Source organism: Pteropus vampyrus, unplaced genomic scaffold (genome assembly GCF_000151845.1).
Source record: "Pteropus vampyrus isolate Shadow unplaced genomic scaffold, Pvam_2.0 Scaffold462, whole genome shotgun sequence".
Classification (NCBI taxonomy): domain Eukaryota; kingdom Metazoa; phylum Chordata; class Mammalia; order Chiroptera; family Pteropodidae; genus Pteropus; species Pteropus vampyrus.
In genome coordinates, this window is record NW_011889243.1 from 85,798 (window position 1) to 96,056 (window position 10,259).

Consider the following 10,259-nt stretch of genomic DNA (forward strand, 5'->3'; position numbering starts at 1 on the left):
AGAAAATAATTAAAGTCACAGAGCCCAATAAATACTTAAACAGATTGTGGTTTTAATTAAAAACCTCCTGCCAACACTGCAGCTGTAGACTTCTCTTCCCAAACAGGCGCTTGGTGACAGCCGCGAGCATCAGAATTCGGGTTGATGTAGCTGAGACTAGAAATTTACAAATACTAACAGTAATTCTGATTGCTACTTATGCCCTGGTGTGTGTTGGGGCGGGGGGAAGGAGAGGAGTGAAGAGAGACATTTGAGGGCAGAGCCAAGGTTCTTCCCCTGTGGGAGAGGCAAGACACAAGCATGCAGGGGCATGTGCAGCAGAACATCACATCCTACCTAGACCCAATTCTGCAAGGCAGTAATGATGGCTAATTCTAGCTATTGTTGAAAAAAATAATACCTCGTTTCTGAGCACTATTTAAGTGCTAGGTACTAGGAGCTTTGCATGCATTTGTTGATCATTTATTCCTCACAGTAACCCAATAAAATTGGTATTCTGATATACATCCTCTTGTCTAAGGCACAGAGAAGTTAAGTAACTTGGCCAAGGTCACATAGCTAGTACATGGTAGAGTTTGAAGCTAGAACCTTTCTTCCTAACTACTACGTAGAGTGTATATGAGGAAAAGGAGAGCTGGAAGGTGGGAGGGGGGTTATAAACAGGGCCTGGCTTCCCCGAGGTGTAAACTTTTTGCTGGAAATTAGAAAAGGGAATACTGTGTGAATGGGGCGGGGTGGGGGGGTGGCAGCTGGACTGCAAAAGCTGAAAGTGATGGGAATACTGTGCGAATGTGGGCCGGGGCGGGGGAGGTGGGCTGGACAGCAAAAGCTGAAAGGCAGGAAGCACTGAGTGTTTAGGAGATTCTGGCTGCAGGGCAGCTATGAGAAATGTCTCTGGAGTAGGCTATCACGCGGGGCATATTCGTGGGCTCTGGCTCTCCTACTTTCAGAGGCCTTCTCATATCTATTAAATCATCCACGTACCACGTTAAATGCAAGGCATGTACAACTCTGAGTGCAGTGATTGCACCTGAACTTTAATCAAACATCCATTACTTCCAATCGCGCAGTTTTATTTTCCTCTCTGAGTCAAAAGATTTTCTTTTTCAGGTCTTGGACATTTTATTGGTCCCTTACCAAGTCATGAGACTTAAGGACAGTCTTCTAGGGCTCCTAAACAGGGCTCGAAGACAAAGCGCTCATGCAAGGAGGAGGATGGGGACCGTAGGCATAGAGAAAGGTTCCGTCACAGGAGGATTAAGCTCATTGGTTGGTGCCACAGACTATTCATCCACGGAGTATTCAGAGGGTACCTGTTTTGTGTCCTGGGCACTGGAAACACAATGGGGTACGAAGCGGGGTCTGTGCCTTTGTTAGGCAGGTGAGGAGGTTGCAGATTACTGGGACTTAGGCTGGGTGGGCGGGCCTAGGAAGGAAAGCTTTGGTGCCTTGTTTAAGCGTACCCCACTTCGGAACATTGCGCCACGGATCTGCAGAGCCCGGGACAGCTCAGGCCTCCTTGCCCAGTCGCCCAAATCATCGCCCCCGGCCTCGGTGCCTGGCAGGCGGTATCCAGCAGGGGGCGCGCGCGAACCAGGCCTGGGCCCGATATCTTGACTTACTGGGATCTACTGGGTTTCGACCCACTGCACCCCTGGGACTGTCTGGGTCCGCAACGTCGAAGTTAGAGGTCGTTTTGCAAAAAGCTTCCCGGAGCTCCAGCTCTCGGCCCCTGGGTCTGTCTAGGGTTCGGACCCCAGCCTGGTCCAAAAGCCTTAGCTCGGATTCTACAGATTTCCAAATCTCGGGCCCCAGCGCTGGCGGCTTGGAACCTTGTATCTTTCCTCTCCCCACACCTACTTCCATCCACCTGATTAGCGACCTGTTTCTTTAACGATCAAAGACATGGGCGGCGGCGGGGGTGGTATCTTCGCTCCCGGTTCCCAGCCCCTCAGTAACTGTACCATTATTAACATTATAGTCATTAGACCGCTCCGGTGCGCCTAGAGGCGCCGGGCAGCATATGCTTAATCTTGTAGCTGAGCTCGGAGACCGAACCCAGAGTCGTGGCTTCTACTTCAGGCCTCCGCGGACCTTGACCGAGGCGACTCGAGCTTCAGGCTGCAGGGGCAGGAACTAGGCTCTTCAGGGTCGAAAGCCGGGGTAAGGGTTGTCTTTCCCCAGGGCGCGCTCCGGGAACAAAAGCTCTCGCTGGGGAGTGGGCGGGAATCTCAGGGGCCCGCGGGAGCCGGCGCCCTTGCCGGGTGGCCACCGTGCCCTTAGCCGCCGTCCTGGTGCCTGGAGCCCTGTTTCTCTGCCGAATTCCCCTGGCTTCTGCAGTCTCGGCAAGAAAGCAAAGGAAAGGGGTCTTTCTTGGCACGCTGGACCTGGACATTCTCGGGATGCTGGCGGGGCGGGTCCCTGCGGTCCAGGGAAGCGCTTTGCTGAGAGAGCGAGCGAGCATATTCTTCCTTCCACTCCCCACTCTCTGTCATACAGTCCCTCAATCCTTTCAAGTTGTCCCTCATTCGCCCCCACTCTGTCCGCCTCCTCGTAAAAAGAACTAAAAGAGAGGTGAAAACTGGGTGGAGGACCCACAAGCCGTGTGCCTCCACGAGGGAGCCTCGATCCTTGCCTCCGCGCCACGCGCCCCGCTCCCTCCCGCGAAAGGCTCCAGGACCCGCCATCTGGACCCAATTCTCCATCATCGCTGGGGGGCCCCCGTCTACCCCAGACCCCCCTTCCCGGGCCAAGACTTTCTGGACCGCCCCCTCAGGTTTCCCAAGACGGAGACAATACTCATGACGTTCCCGAGATCCGCAGACAAAGAGACTTTGCCAGGTGGGCCGCGCCATTCCCTGGCCCAGCCAGGCCCAAACCGCAGAAACTCACTCCCGAACTAGGGACCCGCTCCACCTGTCCCACCGCAGGGTCAAGGTGCTCTCACCCCTCTGCCACCCTCCCCCTGGGTCAGCTGTGGAACTACAGGACCAAGTAGGTGGAATAAGTTCTGGGTTCTGATGAGCTGGTCTCAGCCGGCTCCACTGCCTACAGTAGCTGCAGCATGTGGAGGAGAGAGGGAGGGACGAGGAGCGTGCGTGCTCCAGACTGTTCATATTTAATTTACAAAAGATTCTTGGAACTCCAGTCTGGTGGTCTCTTTAGATGCAGCACTCTTCGCCCGTCAGTCCCCCACACCACTCCCCACCTCCCTAGCTCATTAAAATGCTCAACACAAATCGAGATTGAGCTTTTTAGATGCCTCAAATCCACGCCACCGACCCATCGCCAAAGACCTCCCCCCGCCCCGCCCCACCCCGCCACGGACCTAGATGTGGACTGGGGGCCTACGGCGCTCCGGACAGCTCAATGTCTACGGAAAGAACCAGGGAAGGTTGTGGCTTTGCATGTGCCCGCGAACCTGTATCCCTTTCCCCATTCTGGCCAGCAACTCTCCAGAGCTGCAGTGGGCAGTGCAGGGGGACAGAAATCGAGTTTTAGCCAAATGCCTGAACATCCCAGCGCCTCCATCTCCTTGCGGCTACAAGAAATGTCGGGGTTTCGCCAGAGACAGGGAGTGAGAGTCAGGAACAGCGAGTATTAGAGTCTGCTGAGGCCGGCTGTTGTGTGAGCGTGTGAGACAGTGGGGCGGTGGCGAGCGGGCACAGACTGTGGGGAACCGTGTGTGAGGTTGGCGGTGTGTTTGCTTGTGAGGCTGTGAAGATATTGGTGGGGGGAATGGGAGGGGAAGAGGTGCTTAGGCCCTAAGTTTCCCAGCCCACAGTGCTCAGCAGGAGCAGACGTTTTGTAACCATCCCTTTTCGTGCCGCTGCCTGCTGCAGCCCTGAAGCCACATTCGCCTCTAGCTGGCAAGACCTGAGGGTAAGGCGTTGGGTGCGCTCAGACTGGCTTCTTGGGTGCTGGAGGCTAACATCAACGCGCTGCGCCCTGCCTCACCCCGCGGTGCGCACAAGCTGGCGCGCTGGACACTAGTTTAGCCACAAAAGACGAGACGTAAAGATTCGGGTTTAAGAGGCTGGACAGGGTCCCCGGGGGCTGGGGAAGAGGCTTCGCCTCCCTGTGCGTCCCGCATGGCCGTGCTTTCTGGTCTTGGGGTTGACAGGCATGGGGCAGAGGAGACCTGGGCTTGTATCTGCCCAGATACAGTCAAAAATGGCAGGGAGGGTGAGGCGCTCTGCTAACACTATCAATTATGCATCGTGTTGAACGTGGCTTCGGGGAGGAGGCGGCTGGCGGAGGGGGGGAGGGATGTAGGAAGGACGGGTCCGCGAGAGCGCGCAGCGGGTCCCGCTGGAGGTCTGTCTGCTCCACAACCTGCATTTGCAAAAAGAGTATAAAGGCAAAGACACGACCCTCTTCAGTCGTGCGCTTTACCTTCCCCCAAATTCCTCAAAGATGGTTTGTCTCACGTGTTGCGGAGCTTAAGAACAGCTCGAATTCAATTAGCCCCGAAGCTCAGGGGCCCCAGAGGGATCCGTACATGAGGGTGAGTGCGCGTGAATGTGTGTACGTGCGGGAGGGGAAGGCTGATGAGTGTCCCAGTGAAGGTGTGCCTTTGAAAATGTGTGTAAACGTTGCGAAAACTCAACACGTCCACGCGATTATTACATGATGATGGATAATTCTAACATGTGAAGGTCAACTGTGTGGAGGGGGTGAAGGTCTGTGCTAACTGTGTTTGAACGTGAGGGGGTGTCGGTGTAATAAGGAATAATGGCAATGTTTGCAGATGTGTAAGTGTTGTGGGGACGTGGGTTATGGAGGTGCGGTGAACTGGGAAGAGCCCAGAAGAGGGCGGTGGGCGTAGGGGCCCCAACATGCCTCAACCAGGAGTAGAGCCTCTATGGCTTTAACAAATGTAGACGATGCGGGAGGTGGGAGAGGCTGTGCGCGTCCCTGCCCAGCCGGGAGCGCGCGAGGACTCTCTTCAATCTGCACAGCCGGCGAGAGGTGGGGAAAACAGACGCGAAAGGAAAAACTGAAGTGGGACCTCAGGGCCAGGGGAATCTCAAACTTACCCGTTCTTTTCCCTGCTCCTCCCCCCATCGGAATTCTCCACAGTCGCAGCAACAGATGTGGGAAGCCCCCTAGGGCTGTCGTCCTGGCTCCGTGACATCGAATCTGGAGAAGGGATTGAAGCCCGAGGCTGCGCCCCGGGAGTCAGTGAGCAGAGGGTAAGCCGCCGGACCGCCCCACAACCTCGATCCAGGTAGGGCTAGATCCCGCCTAGGGTGTTGGCTGAGACCGGGGATAGGAGGGGAGGGGCCCTTCCCTAGGAGCAAAGGCAGAATGGAGGATAAGGGTTCCCAAAGGCAGGGATATGGGAGGGGCTCTGTCAAACCTGCCTGGAGCCCTAGGCGGGAGCGTGCTGTCTGTGTAAGTGCGTTTGTGTGGCTGGGCATAGTTTCTATTGGAAGGAGGGCCCTTGGGCATCCTAGAGCTTCGAAAAATGGGGCCAAATCTTGAACATTATTCTACTTCCTTAGCTAGAGGTAGCTAGCCCCCATGACCCGTCGGCTGAGGACACCCTTCCCCCTCCCCCAGAGCCGCCTGGGCTCTGCGAGACAGGGAGGGACCTTTAATGACGTTCTCCCCAATGCTCCTGGAGGGCCTTCTTCCTCAGACAGAAGGCTGACTGAGCAGCCCTGGTTCTCCGCTCGTGGGAGCTTCAACCCAGAGCGGGCAGCTTTGATTCCTGCGGGAGAGCGGCCTGCGAGTCTGCTTCCGCGGATCCCACGGCTCTTGCCACCCGCCGCATTGATGATCCACTGGGATTTCGGTCTCAGTGGAGGGCTATGTGCACGCGCCAGTGCGCGTTTGTGTCCCCGTGTGTGCGTTGGTTTTGAGTGAAGGCTTGTGTCTGTCAATTCCCACGATGAACAGGAAAGCGCCTTGCACCGTGGTGGAGAACGCTGTACAAATGCTAGGTTCAGCTGAGAGAACAATGAGGTCTCCCTGTCTGTGTCTGGGTGCCTTTGTGTTTGCGTGTCTGCGAAATGTGTTGTGAACCTCCAAACCCCTACAGAAGTTGGCGGTTTGATGGCGGTGCCCGAGCGTGTGTTTGTATTGTTTGGGCGCATATATGGGCGTGTGTGCGAGTGCTGTGCATGGGACAAAGAGTTCGAGGGAGGACACCAGTCACGGACAAAAATACCTTTTCTGTGTATCTCTTTCACGTGAATAAACAAAGGCCTAGAAATAGTCAGGGATCAGTGAAGAGCCCACCACAGGCCGGTGAGCGGCAGAACCAGGGCAAAGAGGCCAGCGCCAGGGTGAGAAGGTAGGCAGGGGAAAAAGAGAAAGGTAGGAGGCCGCTGGAAAAGTAAGTCACGGCCCTGAGAGGAAGCATGCATTTAATTCCGAGACTTTTATTAAGCTCCACCCCTGCCCAAGAAAGGTTCCTGGGCACACAGGAGGTAATGGGAGCCCTTGGGCCTACTCTAGATGAGTTTGAGGAGGCAGAGCTTTACAGGGGAAGGAAGCTGGGACTCGGTGAGTCACCGTCTCCCTTCTTCTCCTGCTTCCACCTGCAGAATCCGCTATGGTGCCCATGTGGGTATTGTGGCTAGCCTGGGCGCTGCTAAGAATGGCGGGAGCGTGCCCAGAGCCGTGCGCCTGCGTGGACAAGTACGCTCACCAGTTCGCTGACTGCGCCTACAAAGAGCTGAGCGAGGTGCCAGAAGGACTGCCGGCCAACGTGACCACGCTTAGTCTGTCGGCCAACAAGATCACCGTGCTGCGGCGCGGGGCCTTCGCCGACGTCACGCAAGTCACGTCGCTGTGGCTGGCGCACAATGAGGTGCGCACCGTGGAGTCCGGAGCGCTGGCTGTGCTGAACCAGCTCAAGAACCTCGACCTGAGCCACAACCTCATAACCAGCTTTCCATGGAGCGACCTGCGTAACTTGAGCGCGCTGCAGCTGCTCAAAATGAACCACAACCAATTGAGCTCACTTCCCCGGGACGCACTCGGTTCGCTGCCAGACTTGCGCTCCCTGCGCATCAACAACAACCAGCTGCGTACACTAGCTCCCGGCACCTTCGACGCGCTAAGCGCGCTGTCACATCTGCAACTCTATCATAACCCCTTCCATTGCGGTTGCAGCCTTCTGTGGCTGCAGGCATGGGCCGCGAGCACCCGGGTCTCGCTACCGGAGCCCGATTCCATTGCGTGCGCCACGCCTCCCGCGCTGCAGGGCGTTCCGGTGCACCGTCTGCCGGTCCTGAACTGCGCACCGCCCAGCGTGCGTGTGAGTGCCGAGCCTCCTCCCGAGGCGCCGGGCGGTGAGTTGCGCGCTGGCTTGGCGTTCATGTTACACTGTGTCGCCGAAGGGCACCCCACGCCCCGCCTGCAGTGGCAACTTCAGATCCCAGGTGGTACCATAGTCTTAGAGCCGCCGGTCCAGAGCAGAGAGGACGACGAGGACGGGGCAGAAGACAGGGAGGAGGAAGGAGAGGGGGACGGGCCAACGCAGACGGGTGCCCCAACTCCGAGTCCGGCACCCGCTTGGCCCGCGCCCCCAGCCACCCCACGCTTCCTGACACTCGCAAATGGCTCCCTGTTGGTGCCCCTCCTGAGTGCCAAGGAGGCAGGCGTCTACACGTGCCGTGCCCACAACGAGCTGGGTGTCAACTCCACGTCAGTACGCGTGTCGGTGACGGCTGCCGGGCCGCCAAAGCACGCTCCTGGCTCAGGGGGAGACCCGGAGGGGCAGGCCCCAACCTCCGAACGCAAGTCCACAGCCAAAGGCCGGGGCAACAGCGTCTTACCATCCAAGCCTGAGCGCAAAATCAAAGGCCAAGGCCTCGCCCAGGGTAGCATCCTTGGAGAGAAGGGGGCGGGGCCGGAGGAGGAGGCAGGTGAGGGAGATGAGGCGGAAGACCAGGTCTCTGCGGACCCGGTGGAGGAGCAGCGTTGTGACCAAGGGGACCCCTCGCGGTACGTGTCCAACCACGCGTTCAACCAGAGCACAGACCTGAAGCCTCACGTTTTTGAGTTGGGTGTCATCGCGCTGGACGTGGCGGAGCGCGAGGCGCGGGTGCAGCTGACGCCGCTGGCGGCGCGCTGGGGCCCTGGGAATGGCGGGGCTGGCGGAGCGGTACGGCTTGGGAGGCGACCCCTGCGCCTGCTCTATCTGTGCCCCGCGGGAGGCGGCTCAGCAGTGCAGTGGTCGCGCGTGGAGGAAGGCGTCAACGCCTATTGGTTCCGCGGCCTTCGGCCTGGCACCAACTACTCCGTGTGCCTGGCGCTGGCAGGGGAGGCCTGCCACGTGCAAGTTGTATTCGCCACCAAGAAGGAGTTGCCCTCGCTGCTGGTTATCGTGGCGGTGAGCGTGTTCCTCCTGATGCTGGCCACGGTGCCTCTGCTGGGCGCCGCGTGCTGCCATCTGCTGGCCAAACACCCGGGGAAGCCCTACCGTCTGATCTTGCGGCCGCAGGCCCTCGATCCCATGGAGAAGCACATCGCCGCCGACTTTGACCCGCGTGCCTCCTACCTCGAGTCCGAGAAAAGCTATCCGACAGGTGGCGAAACGGGCGGCGAGGGACCAGAGGAAGCCCCCGGGGAGAGTCTTGACGAAGACGCGGAGCAGCGGGGCCCAGGCGGGGACTTGCAGAGAGAGGAGAGCCTGGTCACCTGTTCGCTGGTGGAGTCCCAGTCCAAGACCAACCAAGAAGAGTTCGAGGCGGGCTCGGAGTACAGTGATCGGCTGCCCCTGGGTGCCGAGGCGGTCAACATTGCCCAGGAGATTAATGGCAACTACAGGCAGACAGAGGGCTGAACCCCTAGCCCTGCCGCCTGCCCATTCTCATCCCCCACCTTTGGGTGCCAGGGAGCCGAAGCCTAGGGCTGGCAGGATTTATGCCCCCCTCATTTACTGCACCCCCTTACCATCCCCCAACCTTGACTCCTGGGGACTGCTAGTGGGGAGTGGGACGATTTCACCAGTCCCGCACCACCCCACGATTGTCATTGTCCTTGTGGACCGAGTTCCCCTTCGGCAAGCACAATTCCCTGCTCCTCTCTCCTCGTATAAGACACCACCGCTGACTGTGAGGCAAAACCCACATCTCCATTCCCACGAAATAGTTACCTTCGAAACCTGCACCACAACCCGCCCCACGGTGGGCCCTGGAGCCTTAGGAAATGGGTGAAGACGTTGGAAACATCTGGTGGTAATGCTGTGGCTCAGGGGTCGGCCCGGGATCTGCAACAGATGTCCCTAGTGTAGTACGCTGTGGGGTCACGCCTCGACCCCTACTCTGTCCTTTCCGGGGTGCATGTCCTGAAAGCCAGGGTTCGGTGACAACTCTCTATTTTTTATTTAAAGCCCCCTTGCGACTGGGAACCAAACCCTTTAGCTACACCCCCACTCAACTCTGCTTCTGACCAGCTGGAGCCGAGCTGGGTGCCTAGGGCGCCTTTCAGCTCCGCGCTCCGATTTTCATATTTTCGTTGTTTTCAAAGACAGCGACACTCCGGGTCTGGTGCTAACAGTCTTTTCCCAGCCTCTGGGAAAAGTGCGTGTGTGTGTGTGTGTGTGTGTGTGTGTGTGTGTGTGTGTGTGTGTGTGTGTGTGTGTGTGTGTGTCTCGAGGGTCGGGAGACCTTTTCTTGAGCCCTTTCTCCTAACTTACAGAGCCACACAACCGCACACCCTTTTTCCGCTAGAGTGTAGGCTGGGTCCTGGGCCAATTTCGTTGTGGGTGAGTTGGGGTTTCGGAGATGGGTGCACGGGACAGCTCTGCTCCCGCTGCTGCACGAGGCCCAGACCTCAGATCGAGAAGCGCTGGGCTATAGGAAGCCAACTATGGTCTCCCTGGCGGGGTCCCTTGTGAGGGCGTGCGCCCTGGTTTGCACAAAGCCTGCGCTTGACATAAAGCAGGATCTAGGTGGGGAAGAGTCCCTCAGTCCTCGCGTTTCCCCGCCCCGCCCCTCCTTCTGCGACAGTAGTATTTCCCTGGCGTGTAGTTCTAGTCAAGCGTGGTCTGTAGGAGAAAAGTCTGTGTCCTGTAAAGTGTGACCCTATGCGGGGGGGCGGGGGGAGGCGCGGGAAGCGGGGCGGGCAGGCAGGTGGGCAGGGAGGACGGGAGGGAAGGGGAGGGTGGACGCGGTGAGGCGACTCGGGCGGGATCCTTTTGTTGTTGTTCTATAAGGAAAGCGTCGGGCTTGGGTGGGGGATTTCGGGCGTCGGGACCAGCGCTGTCGGTGGAGCTCAGCACAAGTGCGGCCCGGGGCGGA

The 10,259-nt window shown here is 58.2% G+C and overlaps 1 protein-coding gene across 1 annotated transcript; it reads left to right on the top strand.

The window, feature by feature from the left end:
* The first annotated feature begins 2,049 nt into the window (after positions 1–2,049).
* Positions 2,050–10,036, top strand: ISLR2 (immunoglobulin superfamily containing leucine rich repeat 2). Its single transcript, XM_023524382.1, has 3 exons — positions 2,050–2,163; positions 5,083–5,230; positions 6,555–10,036. The coding sequence occupies exon 3, from the start codon at positions 6,563–6,565 to the stop codon at positions 8,798–8,800; it is 2,238 nt and encodes a 745-aa protein (XP_023380150.1). The 5' UTR covers positions 2,050–2,163; positions 5,083–5,230; positions 6,555–6,562; the 3' UTR covers positions 8,801–10,036.
* The last annotated feature ends 223 nt before the right edge of the window (positions 10,037–10,259 follow it).

Bases quoted from the DNA above. Each gene is read 5' to 3' on its own strand.
- ISLR2 (XM_023524382.1), top strand. From the start codon at position 6,563: ATGGTGCCCATGTGGGTATTGTGGCTAGCCTGGGCGCTGCTAAGAATG.